Consider the following 17,263-nt stretch of genomic DNA (forward strand, 5'->3'; position numbering starts at 1 on the left):
TTAAAGATTTTATTTATTTATTCATGAGAGACGGGGGGGGGGGAGAGGGGAGGAGAGAGAGAGAGAAGCAGAGGGAGAAGCAGGCTCCCAAGGAGCAGGGAGCCCGATGCAGGACTCGATCCCAGGACCCTGGGATCATGACCTGAGCCGAAGGCAGACGCTTAACCATCTGAGCCACCCAGGTGCCCCATAGTCATGGTCTTAATGTTCTAGGCCAGGGGTTGGGTATTTCTTACACTTAGGATGTGGAAAAAAAATACTGAAACACAAGTGAATGAGGAGACCTTTTCACAAAAATAATTTTCAAGTCACTGTAACTCAGTGGTTCTCAAATGAGGGTGTTTCTAAGCCCATCTTTAACTCTGCCTCCCCCCAACATTTGGCAATGTCTGAAGATATTTTTGGTTATCAGATTGGGGGGGTATGGTTTGCTACTGGAATCTAGTGAGTGGAAGCCAAGGATGAGGCTAAGCATCCTATAATTCACAGGATAGCCCTCCTGGCAACCCCTGAAACAAAGCATTATCTGGCCCAAAATGTTAATAGTGCTGAGGTTGAGAAATCTTGCCCTAACTTGCAAAAAACAATCATCTGTGTCTTGTCAGGATGCAGTCATGGAGAACAGATTTACCTATCTGAAACAACTAAAAATTCAGAAAAAAATACATTAAAGAAATAGTTCTCAAAACACTGGACATCAGACAACCCAGGAGAGTGATTCCTGAGAAGCAGGAAACAAATGTGGTGAGCTGAGGATCAAGTTAAGACCTGGAGAAACTTTCAAAGCTGAGGCACAGGGAACAAGAACCCACAAAGCGCTAAGTGTGCTCCCCAAGTTGAGAAGACGGACCGACAATTCAGGAAGGTCAAAATGGCTAGAGTCTGCCTGCAAGAATACGGTTTCCTCCCCCTTCCTCTTTCCATATTCAGTTGAATACTGATTGCTTCACACATGTGAGGAGACCACCTCTGGCCAGAGAAGAAATCATCCTAAAGGATGAGAGGGGGCAGTGCCCAAAACTCACACAGAGCCTGCAATAGTACTTGTTCTCAACAGTCAGTAGGAAACCTCAAAATTCATGGGTCATCACTTAGAGTCTTTAAGAAGAATTGTGGTCCAGAAATGGGGAAAATGAATCCAAGACTAGACACTGTTTAGTTCCACCTAACAAAACTTAAGAGTAAAACTGGAAAAGACTGAACTGTTTCCAAGTGACTTAACTGTGTCTTAGAATAAAACTCAAGGACATTTTCATGAAGAAAACTACATCAAGGCACATTATAAACTAACTGCTCAACACCAGTGTTAAAGAGAAAATCTTTAAAGCAGCTAGAGGGAAAAAAGACATATTATGTACAGAGACACAGGCAAAAATGAACACATTTCTCATTATAAAAAAAGGTGTTAGAGTATGAGGCAAAGTCTTTAAAGTACTGAATTTTTTCAAAATGAAGGTAAATTACTTTTTCATATATAAGAAAGCTAAAAAAATTAATCACCACCAGACTTGCACTGAAGTCACAAGAAGTCTTTCAAGAAATATATATATATTTTTAAGACTTGACAGAGAGCGAGAGAGAGAGATAGCGAGCAAGAGAGTGAGCACAAGTGGGAAGCAGCAGGCAGAGGGAGAGGGAGAAGCAGGGTCCCCGCCCAGCAGGGAGCCCGATGCGGGGCTCAATCCCAGGGCCCTGGGATCATGACCTGAGCCGAAGGCAGATGCTTAATGACTGAGCCACCCAGGCGCCCCAAGAAGTAAAAGATTTCTACAAGACAACGGAGAACACTGGAACTGATAACTACTTGGGTAAGTATATTAAACAAATATTTTCTGATATTATTTAAATTTTCCTAAAAGGTAATTGACTGTTAAGGCAATAATTATAATAGCAAGGTATTGTGGGATTTATAATACATGTAGAAGTAAAATGTAGGACAAGAATAGTCTAGAGGCTAGAAGGGGAGAAATGGAAGTATACTCTTTTAAGCTGCATATACTATTGATGAAGTGCTATGAAGATGGACTGTGGTAAGTTTAAAGAGGTATACTTCTACCCCTGAAACACAAAGGTAGCTGGACTTGAGCTCATATTCCATCTTTAATTTTTGGCTTAATGTGCCATGAAGATGCCCAGACGTGATAGTGAAAAGAGAGTAGTTATTTGATACAAGAGAGTACAAGACCAAAATAATGCATGTCAAGATGTTACTCCCCTGGAGAAGAACCTTAATAGTAGAACCTTTTAATTGAAAAGTCAAAAATTGAATTTAAAGTCATAGAGAAACTGACATTACAGACGAGACCAAAGAAGCTTTGCAAAGGAGTATAACAAGTTAGAATATTTGGTTTAATGATTATTAAAGCTGTGTTTGAAAATATTTCTATAATTACTGTATCATTTGTTATTAATCATTTATAGATTCAAATGAAAAATGTTTTTTAAAATGATTTAAATTAGCATACAAAGGATGACATGAATACTAAGGTATTTAGATAAAGTTGGCTTGATGACTTGCTCTTTTTTATCAATCTACAACAGAAAATAGCCCTATTATCCTTCTGGACTGTTAAGAACAACCCTAGGAAGTGATGGTTCATCATTTTGGTGTTCTGGAGTCCTATCAATGCTGATTTGATTTTGTAATACTTTTCCCAATTTTATAGAACATATAAGGTAGAACAGTAAGTTTAAGTAAACTTTATTGGAGAAGTTTTAGAGAGTTTTCTTGTATGTTCTGGAGATTATACCCTAATGCTTGGCAAATTCATGACTGAAAACCCACGCAACATTTATTCCAGATCTGTGTGAAAAAATTAGAGTTGATTCTATGGCTACTAATACAAATGATTTTTATTCAATTAGGAATTCATTAATGATGTAAACTATTATACTGAACAAATGTGTCTCAATTTTATATCTTATTAAGGTTATTAATTGATAATCCAATTATTTTTCAACAAAACTTACAAAGCTGAGCATCTGCATGGAGAGTCCCTCCTTTAGGATTCAGTTTCTGGCTTTGAATCGCAGGAATGGGTTTATATGACTGACCTGTGGCCCTATACATGGCCTGAACCCATAATATTCTATCCTGTTCATCATCACTGGCAAATATCACAGTGTCTCCTTCTTTAACTGCATTAAAGAACATCTGACCACCCTGAAGGCCTGTAGAGGAAGAAAGACGTCATTAAAAACTTACATAATTGGCAGATTTCAAGCTCATGCACTAAACAGTCACATAGAAGAGAATCAGTTTGACATTAGTAGCACAATGCTGTTAACAGGAGAAAGGTTTAAACTTCCATATCACTTTAAAAATTAGAAACAGTTTAAGGAAACGAACAGTTCATGACACAGTAACATTCTGCAAGTCATAAAAACCTACTCCATAGAAATATATAGCACAGTCTGCAAACTCAGGCCAGAGAAGAAAGTCTTATCTTTTGGCACATTTCTCATTCTACCTGCAGGAGAAATATATGGTGATTTTAGCAGAAAAGAAACACAGGTAGGGCAAAAACAATACTTGTATCTGTATGGTATTTTATCCTTTGCAAAATTCTTTGACATAGAAGCTATTTTGCATTTTTCTGTGACCAATTAGTGAACGGGATCACAGATTCCTACTTTTAATCTCTCCATATTAAATCCTTAATCTCTGCATTAAATCTACGTATTTCTTAGTATTGCTTTGTTAATTTCATTAATCTCCACATATTTAATTCATTCCCTCACCAATGTTAGATACCAAGCACCTAGTATATACGTAGTATTAATATGGAAGTAGGGAGAGAATTTAAGAATATGATATGGGGAAGAAAATTGGTAGAATATACAAAAATTCATTTGCTGCTTCTTTCCCTATTTCTGTCTCTTTTACCTTTTGGCTTTCCAGTAAAGAAGTTCATATAAGCATTGCTGATATCTCTCATATAATTTTTCTGTTACAGTAACTTTCACATATTGTATCCTTGTCTTAAAGATAACAAATGATGAGTTATGGCTAAAGCTAAGTAGCCCTCAGAAAGATATACTTTGAATCTCATGAAGTCTTGTCTAGGTACATAAGTGAAATATGCCCCCTATTCATTCAATGGAGTTTGAAATCTAGAACAGAGACAGGATATTTATGAGAATTTCATCAATACATGAATGGCAGAGAAAGTGATACAATTTAGAATTACCTGGGTGGGGATCTGTGTAATCCACAGTGTATCCTTCAAGTTGCATTAGTTCTTGTGGTTCAGACTTTTTTTCTCTATAACTGCACATAGCAAATGTGTATTGGCTAACCTGTACAAGAAAAGGTTTGCAGACTGCTTGCATTAAATTTCTTTTTTTTATCAGAAGACTCTTTGCCAAATTTTAAAGATAACATGCTTTGCTCATAAATTATTAAATATCAGCATTTTTCAAAACCTAGCTCAGGGATTAAAGCATCTTTCATCTGTCAGCTTGCAGTTAGGCCTTCCATGCCTATGAGCCAGCATTTCCCAAACCAACAATCTGCTGGCCAAGATTCTATGAGATATTAATAGAAGCATCATAAAAAAGCATTCATGTTAAAGATAAGGTTGAGAATTACTGGGTTAACTAAACAGGCTTCTTCTACTGCATGTTTTCTTATGACCTTTAATAGGCTAACATACTTTGTGAATCTCTAAGGGTAAGACAACAGGAGCATTCTCAAACTTACATGATCATGGAATTACATATTGTTTTATTTTTTTTAGAGAGAGAGAGGGAGAGTGTGCGCTTGTGTGGGAGAGAGCGAGGTAGTGGGGGCAGAGGGACGGAATCTTAGGCAGGCTCCAGGCTCAGTGTAGAGCCCATGTGGGGCTGGGTCTCACGACCCCGAGATCCCGACCTGAGCTGAAATTAAGAGTCCAACACTTAACCGACTGAGCCACCCAGGGGCACCAAGGAACTACATTTTAAAGCATGCTGATTTTAACCTTCAACTAAAGCAAAAGAAAAAAAGATTTTAATAAATGTTGAGAATTTACTCTAACCAAACTCACAGGAAGGTCCAGGGTAAGTGAGTTTTTAGGCAGCCAGTGACTTAACACTGCCAAGATCCGCTGTCTCTCCATTCTACTTCTCTTTTGAAACTGGCTTCATTTTCTTGTGGGGCAGTCTGGCTGACCGAGAACCACAGTTGCAAACAGCTCTCAGTCACCTCCCTGGCTGTCCCACCCTGGGTCATGAGGCCGTATTTGCACCAATCACCGTGGCTAAGGGGTAAGAGTAACATTAGCCCAATTTGGGTCAAGAGCTTACATCTGTGGCCAAGAATGTCACATGCTACAACAGGTGGGCTCTGAGAAGTTCCCCCAAAATAGAGACAGGAGGTGCTGTTCCCAGCAGGAGATAAGAACGTTTGGTAGATTAATACCTAAACTGCAAAATATCTTACAACACAGGATCCACGGAAAACAGTTTTGAGTAATGTGAATTATGCCCCCTTTCCACTTTTAAATACAGATGAAACTAAGGAAACATAGAAATAGTTTTTAATGGACAAAGATTAAAGAGGACTCAAAAGGGAGCTAATTATGAAAGAAAAAAATTACTTGGACTATGTTAAAATTAAGAAATTCTCCTCGTTAAAGGATACCACGAAGAAAGTAAAAAGGCAAACCCACAAACGAAGAGAAGATGTATGCAAAATATATATTCAACAAAGAACTAGTCTCTATCGATATGGAGGGACAGAGAAGAGCAGCAACTGAGGTTACTAAGGGAAGAGGTGATTCTGCTTTCGGACTGGAGCATCAACTCCTGCCTGAGTCTCCAGCCCGCTGGAAACTCATACTCTGTAAGCCTTACTATGTATTATGCAATCCCTTTGAGCCAGCAAATCTCCTTCTAAGAACTTATTCCAAATAAACAAAGGGACAAGTATTCAAAGATGCATGTGAAGTGTGTTCACCACAGTACTGAACATAAGCAAAAACTGGAAAAAAACAACAGTGGTTTGGTTAAATACATTATGGCACGACCACACAGTAGAATGCTATTCAGTCATCAAAACACATATGACGGATTTCTTTTTTTTTCCAGACACGGAACTATTTCGAAGATAACATCATAACATAAAAAGTCGGTGAAAAACAAAACTGTAGAGTGTGCTCTTTTGGGTAAACACTATATATACATATGAGTAAGACACAGACTAAAATATCTATGGTAATTATTAGAAAGTACAATTGTGGGTGATTTTATTTAGAGTTTTTTAAAAAATATGAATTATGTTTAAAAAAATTTTAAGTAACCTCCACATTGAATATGGGGCTCAAGCTCACAACTCCTGACATCTAGTCGCATGTTCTACCGACTGAGCCAGCCAGGTGCCCCTGAATCATATTTTAACGAGGAAAAAAAGAGTACAGCTATTTATTTTGAAAAAAAAAATATGTAAAACCTTTGGGAATCGTGAGGCAAATAAACTGAGAACACCTGTGGTTCTTGTACTCTGAAGTTCTCCTTTCCTCGCCCTCATAGACTGTCAATGAATTTACTTTTTCACCTGCCTATGCTCAAGGCTTACAGATGAAACCTGGTGGTGGCTCCTACAGGGATCCGTTACTAAAGGCGGCTTCAGTTTCCTTGTGTAAAAAGGTATGATTGCGGGGTATCTGGAGAGATTGGGAGAGATGTGGTGGGGGGTGAACGATGACACTATACTTCCGTTACTTGTTCTAAAAAGAAGCTCATTCTCTTACATAAGGCCAATAACTTAGTCTCAAGTTCCACTATTCTTCCATAGTGATTTAATGCAGTGTTATCTTAAAAGTATAAAATATTTCAAGCATGAACAAAAGTACAATATACTAACGTGTATTTTTTAAAGATTTGAGAGAGAGAGCGAGTGAGAGCGAGAGAGCGCATGTGTGCGGAAGAGGGAGAAAGAAGCTTAAGCAAACTCCACACAGGGTGTGGAGCCTGACACAGGGCTCGATCTCATGACTCTGAGATCATGACCTGAGCTGAAACCAAGAGTTGCTTTTAACCAATTGAACTACCCAAGTGCCCCTGAATCATAACTTTTTCTTTTTAAGATTTTATTTGAGAGAGAGAGAGAGAGAGAAACAGCATGAGAGGGAAGAGGGTCAGAGGGAGAAGCAGGCTCCCCACTGAGCCAGGAGCCCGATGTGGGACTCAATCCCAGGACCCTGGAATCATGACCTGAGTTGAAGACAGAAGCCACCCAGGTGCCCCCGAATCATAACTTCTTGTATATATATACTTTAGAATTTTTTGTTTAGTTTTATCTACTCAAACACATTTTTTTTAAAGATTTTATTTATTTATTTGAGAGAGAGAGAGGATGAGAGATAGAAAGCACGAGAGGGAAGAGGGTCAGAGGGAGAAGCAGACTCCCTGCTGAGCAGGGAGCCCGATGTGGGACTCCATCCCGGGACTCCAGGATCATGACCTGAGCCGAAGGCAGTCGCTTAACCAACTGAGCCACCCAGGCGCCCCCAAACACATTTTCTTTTCTCTCTCCACAGAGGTAATTACCACGCTGAACTTTGTGCTTATTATTTCCATGCATGTTTTAAAAGTTTTATTACATATAATATTTTAGGTTCCTAGACCCAATTCCAACCTGTTGGGTATGTAGGCAGGGTGGCTTCCACACCAAACAATGCTCTGGATACCAGCTGGGTGTCCCACAATACACTCAATTCTAACTCTATACCAAGAGAGCACACAGAATTAGAATTCCGTAGATTAAGGGTTCAGTCCTACAAGACTGCCTCACCCTAACCCCCTCTTCAGATGCAGTCATAACCCGAGGCTGTAATCTATAGATAGGAGGTTCCTGTCTACCCTTTCCTTGTACTTCAGATACTAGTCCAAATTATTACCTGTATTTCTGACGGGCTACAGATTAGGAGTTCCCACAACCTCCTCCCTAAATCAACTGTTCACCAGCCTGGAAACTCTCCCAATCCTCTTCTTTTAGATTTTTATAGAGGCTTCATTACAGTGGCATGGCTGATTAAATCACTGGCCATTAGCGATTTATTCAATGTCCAGCCCCTCTCCCCTCCCCTAGGTCTGAGAGGGTGAGGGGTATGTGAGAGTGAAAGTTCCAACTCTCTAATACACTGTTGGTCCTCTAGGCAAGCAGCTGCCCATCCTTAGGTGCGTTCTACAAGTCACCAGTAACATAACAAAAGTCACCTTTAGCACTCATTAGGAAAGTACAAGGGTTCTGTGTTAGAATGGGGATGAAGACCAAATATATATTTATTATAAATCACAATTACCATGTAAGTAAATTGATAAAGTATTTCTTCACACATTTTAAAACTTTGTATGAATGAATCAGACACATTTCTTCTGCAACCTCCCCTCCCCAAAGTTCAACATATTAAACCACCTTGATACATATACTTCGAACTGAATTATCACACCTTACCCAATGTTCTAGTGATGGCCTTCAGTTTCTTACACTTGCTGCCATTAAAAATAATGCCCAACAGTCATTCTTGCACACATGTGAGAGCTATTTGAAGGGCTACACCAGGGAGCAGAACTGCTAGGTTGTAGGGCGTGTGTACCTTCATCCTCATTAGATATTGCAAAACTACTTTCCAATTCATACATACACCAGTGGTACATGAGAGCTTCTGATACTACCCATCTTTGCCAAACTTGGTATTTTGAGTCTTTTTATATTTTACCAATTTTGATGAATGGGAAGTGGTATCTCACGAGTACCTGAATGTACAATTCTCATTACTAATAGAGCTGAGCATTTCCTCATATTTTTTTACACTTGGGATTTCTTTTTCTGTGGGTTTCTTTATTAAACAAGTTTGCTCATTTTCTAATGTATCAGTCATTCAAATCCTTTTTCCACAGTTTTGCTAAAAGTTTATTTCCTTTTTTGAGTGCTTGCAAAGAATATCTTTGCATTTTGTTACTTTTTGTTTTCTATTCCTTAATTTCTGTGAGCTTTTTTTTTTTTAAAGATTTTATTTATTTGAGAGAGAGAATGAGAGAGAGAGAGCACATGAGAGGGAGGAGGGGCAGAGGGAGAAGCAGACTCCCTGCTGAGCAGGGAGCCCAATGCGGGACTCGATCCTGGGACTCCAGGATCATGACCTGAGCCGAAGGCAGTCGCTCAACCAACTGAGCCACCCAGGCGCCCAATTTCTGTGAGCTTTATTACTTCTCCCTTCTTTTGGGGGGTAGTTAACTTTATTTTTTCCACAAATATTTTAATTCATCTACTTAGCTTATCCATTTTCAGTTGTTATTCGTTTATAATTCAACAAACCTAAATGCATGTACATTTAGGTTTATTCTAAATTTACCTTCGCTTCATCTCACAAGTTATATATAGCATTTTCATTAGTTCAAAGTATTTCTCATATTCATTTGTTCTTTTCTACACGAGTTATTTACAAGTGTGCTTTTAAATTTGGATCTGCAGTTCCACTTTTATTACTGAGTTTTAAAGTAATTCCACTGTGACCAGAATGATTCAGAATTTTGGTCTTTTTTGAGACCTGCTCTATTGCCTAGGGCACAGCCAATTGTTAAAAGAATGCTTAAAAAGAATGCATCTTTTGCAATTATTGTTCAGTGATTATATCCATTATATCAAATTTACTAATTGCGTAGAAAAATATACTACACGGTTTTCTAATATTTCTTCCGATGTGTCAATTATTGAGGTATGTTAAAATTTCCTACCAATGCTACCTATCTGTGACTTCTTCATACAATTCCCTCGAATGTTGCTTTATATTTTTTGAAGACACATAATCTTACACGTATATGCCTTATACTAAAATATGTCATCGGATACAGTCGATATTTATAGCGGCCCTTGTCTTTACCCATTTTTTGGCCACTAATGTTCCTTGAATCACACTCCATCATTGAGTTCAATTTCCTTCTTTAGTAAAAGCTTTTTGAGTCAGTGTTTATTTTAAAATAAGTCTTTAATTCTCCCTTATGAATGACTGTTTAGGTGGTTATATAGTATTCTAGGCTAGTAATCCTTCAGCACTTTGAAGATATTATTCCATTGTCAGAAAGCTTATATATCCATGTTGAAAAGTTTGATAAAGTCCAACTTTGGTCCCCTTGTAGTTAATTTGCTTTTTCTCTCTGGTTTCTCTTAAATGTTTTCTTTATCTTTGTTAGCCTGTGTTTTAATTTTTAATTAAAAAAAAATAAGTAAACTCTACCCCCAATGTGCGGCAAAACTTACAACCCTGAGATCAAGAATCACATGCTCTACCGCCAACAGACACATGAAAAAGTGCTCAACATTGCTCGGCATCAGAGAAATCCAAATCAAAACCTCAACGAGATACCACGTCACACCAGTCAGAATGGCTAAAATTAACAAGTCAGGAAACGACAGATGTTGGTGGGGATGTGGAGAAAGGGGAACGCTCCTACACTGTTGGTGGGAATGCAAGCTGGTGCAACCGCTCTGGAAAACAGTATGGAGGTTCCTCAAAAATTTGAAAACAGAGCTACCATACGATCCAGCAATTGCACTACTGGGTATTTACCCCAAAGATACAAATGTAGGGATCCGAAGGGGTACATGCACCCCAATGTTTATAGCAGCAATGTCCACAATAGCCAAACTGTGGAAAGAGCCAAGATGTCCATCGACAGATGAATAAAGAAGATGTGGTGTATATATACACAATGGAATATTACGCAGCCATCAAAAGGAATGAGATCTTGCCATTTGCAACGACGTGGATGGAACTGGAGGGTGTTATGCTGCGTGAAATAAGTCAATCAGAGAAAGACATGTATCATATGACCTCACTGATATGAGGAATTCTTAATCTCAGGAAACACACTGAGGGTTGCTGGAGCGGTGGGGGGTGGGAGGGAGGGGGTGGCTGGGTGATAGACACTGGGGAGGGTATGTGCTATGGTGAGCGCTGTGAATTGTACAAGACTGTTGAATCACAGATCTGTACCTCTGAAACAAATAATGCAATATATGTTAAGAAAAAAAAGAAGAAGAAGATAGCAGGAGGGGAAGACTGAGGGGGGGGGGAATCGGATGGGGAGACGAACCATGAGAGATGATGGACTCTGAAAAACAAACTGAGGGTTCTAGAGGGGAGGTGGGCCGGGGGATGGGTTAGCCTGGTGATGGGTATTAAAGAGGGCACGTTCTGCGTGGAGCACTGGGTGTTATGCACAAACAATGAATCATGGAACACTATATTAAAAACTAATGATGTAATGTATGGTGATTAACATAACAATAAAAAATTAAAAAAAAACCAATCACATGCTCTACCGACTAAGGCAATGAGGCACCCCTGTTATCCTGTAGTTTTACTGTGAAATTTTGGGGAGTTTTAATGTTTACCCTCATTGATAATTGTAGTATTTCTTGTATCTGAGAATTCATGACTTTTATCAATTTTAGAATCTTCTTCACTATCTTTCCAAATGTTGACTCTACCTCATTTTCCCTTTATTCTTTCTTCAAATTCTATCTGAAGTATCTTGGAACTTCAGATAATTTCCTGTCTTTTAGCTCTTTGCATATTTTATGCTTCTTCATTTCTCTATGCTGAGTAGTAATTTCTTAAGATTATATTCTATCATTAATTACATCACTAATTTTCTCTTTAGATGTGTCTAAACTACTGTCTAACCTGTCCAAAAAGGGTGAAATTTCAATGATTGTTTTAAATTTTTACTAGTAGCTCTACATAGCCCCATGCCAAATCTGCTTGTTCATTTTTCATAGTATTATGTTTTGTTTTGTTCTTTTCTTGTACTTTTGAATCAGTTTATAAATTTCATCACTGTAAATGCAATTACTTTATAGTTTATATAGATGACAATTATTACTGAAATTCTTGGGTGTGTAAATAATTTATTGTTTTGTAATTTTTAATGATGAGCTCATATCCAGCACTGGTTCATCTGGGGACATTTTATAAGACCTATGTTAAAGGTTCATATTTCCAAAAACAATTTTTTTTTTAAATGTCAGATGCCTCAGAAACATCATCAATCCAGAAGTACTTTTTGTGTTAATTTCTTCACTTGGGCATTTCCCTTATATTTGTATAAAATAACTTAGAACTTCAACATTCTCTGAGTATAGGCTAATAGTTACAAATTCTCAGGAGTCATTTTTACTCCATATTCAGAGCCTCAGGCCAAATATAAATTTACTAGCCTGGGGGCAGTTTTTCTTCTAGTCCACATTTCACAGAGATCGAGTTCTTCTAAGTTCTTTAAGAGAAGATCTCTTATCCAAATTCCCACTTTGAGAATGCCTCAGGGTATGTTTTCGTTCTCGGAGTGAACAATAAAATCCCTACACACCAACATCAACACCTTGTCCCCATAAACCAGCCCCAATAAAGCTGCAAGATCAATGCAGAAGCCTTCACTATTTGGCGCGTGTGGTTTTCCTTCTTGCAATACCGCTATGCAATACAGCTGTTATAACTTACCCAGCACTTCTAGGTGTTTTCCACAAAAGAATTCTTAGCATTACCATAGGACTAGCCAAGACCACCAATTTGAATCCTTTGGCTAATCCTTCAATTTTCTTTTTTTATGGAGATTCTGAGTAACAGGTCTAACTTTTATATGTATGAGGAAAAACCATATGTTACTGACACAGTTCACTACATTCCAGGAAAAAAAAAACATCTACGATGGGGTTAGTATATGAAACCAAAATATGTTCAGATTTGTCTTATAGTTAAAATATAATTATTAGACTTCAGGAAACTAGTACCAAGGAATACTTTTGTGACCAATTATTAACAAAATAGAAAATTTATTGAGGCAATACTTCATTTTCCTGTTCCGTTCTTTCATTTGGAAGAATTTTAAAAACCTGGCTGAAAGAAAGTCTCCTGACACATCACCACATGAAGAATCTGGAATCTGCTGGGAGAGAGATGACTCACCCGGAAAGGTCTGTCTTCCCCGCCCGGCTTGCAAAAATCTCCCGCAAATATTAGTTGGAATTTAGAGCTACCACTGCCTTTGGTACTCCAGACAGGCTCTCCAACAAGACTCGCCCACTTTTATTCATTTTTCCACCTGAACTCCCAAGCAGGAGTGTATCACCTTCACCTTTAAAATCGCATGGTTTATATTTCCTAATCTAGAAAACCGTACTCCTCCTTCGAAGACCCTTACAAACTTGTCCCCTTCACACAGTTTCTAGCTGCATTTACTAGTGCGTGTTCTTTGTTTCTGAGTCACCAGCTCCCACACTGTCTGGCATACAGTCCCTGCCTTTTAATTTCTCCATGAAGTTAAATTTATTTCAATTCAATAAAATATTCAACCACATTCGAAAATCTATTTGATAGTACAGATCACATACCAAGCCTTGTTTAAAAAAAAAAACTAATAGTCTAGCAGTCCAAATTACCCAACTTGTACTCTTTAACGAATCTTCCTCCACTTACAAGTAATATTTTATTTTTTTTTAAATGTCAAACACTCCAATTAAAATGTTCAGGAAACAATAAACATGAGGCTCACTTCATTCCTTTATCTAACTAGTCTGTCTCAAGCATCCATTTTGTGATGGACCCAGATTTCAGACACAGGGGAACCACATTCTTACTCTTTCAGGTATCCTGGTAGCTATGACGTAATCACAGTCATAAGAAACCCATTAAAATGTTAAGGTAATTCAGGAAAAAACAAAATGAAATAATAAATCAAAAAATAATTGGGAAACAAGTGATTAGGGAGTGATTATTTTAAAAAGAAATTCCTACTTTCTCAAAAACATCTGATTCACGTAAGTGGGATCTTGCTGTATTTTCTGTTTTTACTTGGAAAGAAAGGTAAAGCCAAAATATTAGAAAGTAGTACAAACTGAAAACTGACCTGGAAAAATAATTAGCAGCTTTGGAATTGTAATGGAACTTAATAATTCGTACAATTTCATTCTTATATATATGTAAGATACATATTATGTAATAGTATAGATTGGATTAGATTCCACATTATAGGTTTACTTTCTGATAGTACTGTCTTAACACTCTACAAGGTATTTAATCAATAGAAATTAATGAATGAAATATTGCTACATTTGATAGGATTATAGATTTTGTGTGGAGAGGATCTTTTTATTGTTATGTTCATCACCATACATTACATCATTAGTTTTTGATGTAGTGTTCCATGATTCATTGTTTGTGCATAACACCCAGTGCTCCATGCAGAACGTGCCCTCCTTAATACCCATCACCAGGCTAACCCATCCCCCCACCCCCCTCCCCTCTAGAACCCTCAGTTTGTTTTTCAGAGTCCATCGTCTCTCATGGTTCATCTCCCCCTGTGTGGAGAGGATCTTAAGAGAATACATTACGAAACTGGAGACTATGATATCTAGGGGACTCAGGTCTCACTAAATCATAAACAGTTAAATCCAGAGCTAAGTTTCAGTGAAAAGAAAACATAAGATTATTCTCTAGAACATAGTACTATTGAGGGATCAGGGTTCTGGACCCTTGAGATGATGATCTCAACTCCAGAGTTCACAGGTGAGGAAACTGACTTTCCCAAGGTCACCTAGGAGGAAATCATCATCTTTAGTCTAGAAATACAAGTCTCCTCAAATCTCATTAGGAATTCCTTCTAATAGACCATATTATTTTATAATTCCCATTCTGAAACTTATACTGCTTTCCCAAATAAGCCAATTACCTCTTATTTTCTGGCAAAGTTATTTAAGATAGCTATAAAATACATAGTTATCCGTAAGAAACTATAATCAAAGACTATTAAGACTACTATTAGGTATGGGAGAGAAAGGAAAGTGAATTGAATAGCAAGGAATTTGAGGCATTATCCCTTTATTTTGTTCTCTCAGATACATATTCAATAAATCACCATTTGTTTTACAATAATTTTTTTTTTTAAATATGTTATTTGACAGAGAGAGAGAGAGACAGCGAGAGAGGGAACACAAGCAGGGGGAGCGGGAGAGGGAGAAGCAGGCTTCCCGAGGAGCAGGGAGCCCGATGCGGGGCTCGATCCCAGGACCCTGGGATCATGACGTGAGCCGAAGGCAGACGCTTAACGACAGAGCCACCTGGGTGCCCCACTGGTTATATTTTCAATGAATATAAAATGATCATCCTTTGATGTGTTTAATACTGCTCTTAAATTTTCCTTCGTCTGAATATTGTCATGTTACTTTCTCTCCATATTCTTGCTGTTTGCGGTGTAGCTCTTAAAATTACCATACATATGGATTTGTTGGTTAATCCTATTCTGAGAATCGGATTCCTAATATGTATATTTAATACATATATAGTAAGAATGAATATATATATATACACACACACACACACACATAGCTATCTTCTGTTTTAGGGTTTTTAAAAATTTTTTTATTATGTTCAGTTAGCCACCATATAGTACATTAGTTTATGACGCAGTGTTCAAAAATGTTTTAGGTTTACTGAAGTTTTCTCAGCATCCCATTTTTATTCTATACTAGTTACTTTAAAACTTTCAAGGACAGAGCTAACCCCATATTTTCTCTATTAAAAAACAAAATCATTTTTGACTGCTTCTCATATAACTTGAGGAGTACAGCCTGTTTTCATCACTCCATTCATTAACTTTGACAAAAATCTGGAAATCAGGTTTCACATTTTGTTCTAATTACTTCATGGGGTGTCTGGGTGGCTCAGTTGGTTGAGCATCTGACTCTTGATTTCAGCTCAGCTCATGATCAGGGTCCTGACTGAGCCCTGCATCAGGCTTTGTGCTCAGCGGGAAATCTGCTTGGGATTCTGTCTCTCCCTCTCCCTCTGCCACCTACCCCCCACCGCTCTCTAAAATAAATAAATCTGTTTTAAAAAAAAATTACTTCATACTTCATAACTTGGTCAGGAATCACTTTTCATGTCTATGTTTGACTCAAGATATTTTATAACAGTAATATTTAGCTCTATTATCATTACTCTAATTCTTTTATATTTTAAGTTTCATATTTCTGAGAAACTATACTCATTCATCTCAAATACCAGGAGTTCTGCTTTAAACATTTTCAGGAAGGAGACTTACAGATCACAGATGTATACTAAATTCTCAAGTCACACAATTTCCAATCAATTCTCTGTAGATCTAACTCTACTGACTTTTGTAGTTGAGTGTTAAGATGTAGGAGGCAACACACATTTTTTTCAAAGATTTTATTGGAGAAGGAGAGCATAAGCAGGGGGAGGGTGGAGGGAAAGGAAGCAGCAGAATCCCCACTAAGCAGGGAGCCCGACGCAGGGCTCCATCCCAGGACCCCCAGGGATCAGGACCTGAGTCAAAGGCAGACGCTTAACCAAATGAGACACCCACACATCCCAACGCACATACTTTTAATAGAAAAAAATATTTCATAAGAAATGTTTGAAGATATCTTGTCACTAAATTTCCTGAAATGTGGAAGTCCGTTTATCTGCAGACTAATTTCTTTTAAATATCAGAAAATGTTCCTTTTATTGTTTTTTACTTTCACTGTTACTTTTATTGCTACTCTGTTTTATCTGTGTTCTCTTCTCACTTAGTTTTTTTTTTTTTTATCATATTGGGTATTTCCTTTAATATTTGCCACTGTGGGTAGAGTTTTTGGACTTAGAGCTTCTCCTGTCTTCTGTTACTGACTTCATTCTGTGTAGTGTTCATTCTGTACATTATTGTCTAAAACAACATCAGTTTTTTTGTTTTATTGTCTTATTTCTGTCAGATCTCTTCTATTAATCAAATCCAACTCTCATTTTCAAACTTTTCAATAGAGTCCATGTTTCTTATAAATTAAGCAAAATAAGGATTAATAGTATAGAATCCCGTCATAGGTCTCCAGCCCCCCTCCCCCCACCACCTTTCCTCTTATCCTCGAACCAACAGTGATCTTTCCAGGTCTGATTTTTGCCGAATGACAGGAAATTCTCATTGATTCCCCTTCATCTCCTACTAGAGAACTGACAGGATTTACCTCCTCAATCTCAAGCTGGAGAGAAAGTAGAAACGAACAGCTTTCTCTAACCCAACTATCATTTTCTAGCAGGCATTTATGTAGTAAGGTTTGGGTAGGAATTCTTCAGTTGCAACAGGATGGTTCTCTACATTCAGAGGCAAAACAAAGTATTTGAATATTAGTTTTTACATTTTTTGCTTTTGGCAGAATTATAGAAGGAACTAATTTAATTATAAGATGATAGAATACTAAAAATATTTTTAAAAAGCTAGATCA

The 17,263-nt window shown here is 37.7% G+C and overlaps 1 protein-coding gene across 4 annotated transcripts in view; it reads right to left on the bottom strand.

Annotated features, from left to right (window-relative positions):
• The window catches only part of CADPS2 (calcium dependent secretion activator 2), a 508,166-nt gene that overhangs the window by 149,780 nt on the left and 341,123 nt on the right, over positions 1 to 17,263 (bottom strand). For 3 of the 4 annotated variants that reach the window (XM_073899136.1, XM_025865736.2, XM_025865743.2), the window contains exons 10-11: positions 4,191 to 4,299; positions 2,971 to 3,171 (exon numbers count right to left, since the gene is read on the bottom strand). In XM_073899136.1, the coding sequence (XP_073755237.1) occupies positions 2,971 to 3,171; positions 4,191 to 4,299 (310 nt within the window). Of the gene's footprint in view, positions 1 to 2,961; positions 3,172 to 4,190; positions 4,300 to 17,263 lie in introns of all 4 variants that reach the window. The other variant, XM_073899137.1, reaches the window with a different exon arrangement.

Source organism: Callorhinus ursinus, unplaced genomic scaffold, assembly GCF_003265705.2.
Source record: "Callorhinus ursinus isolate GAN/ISIS: 27379988/994484 unplaced genomic scaffold, GSC_fseal_2.0 scaffold12, whole genome shotgun sequence".
Lineage (NCBI taxonomy): Eukaryota > Metazoa > Chordata > Mammalia > Carnivora > Otariidae > Callorhinus > Callorhinus ursinus.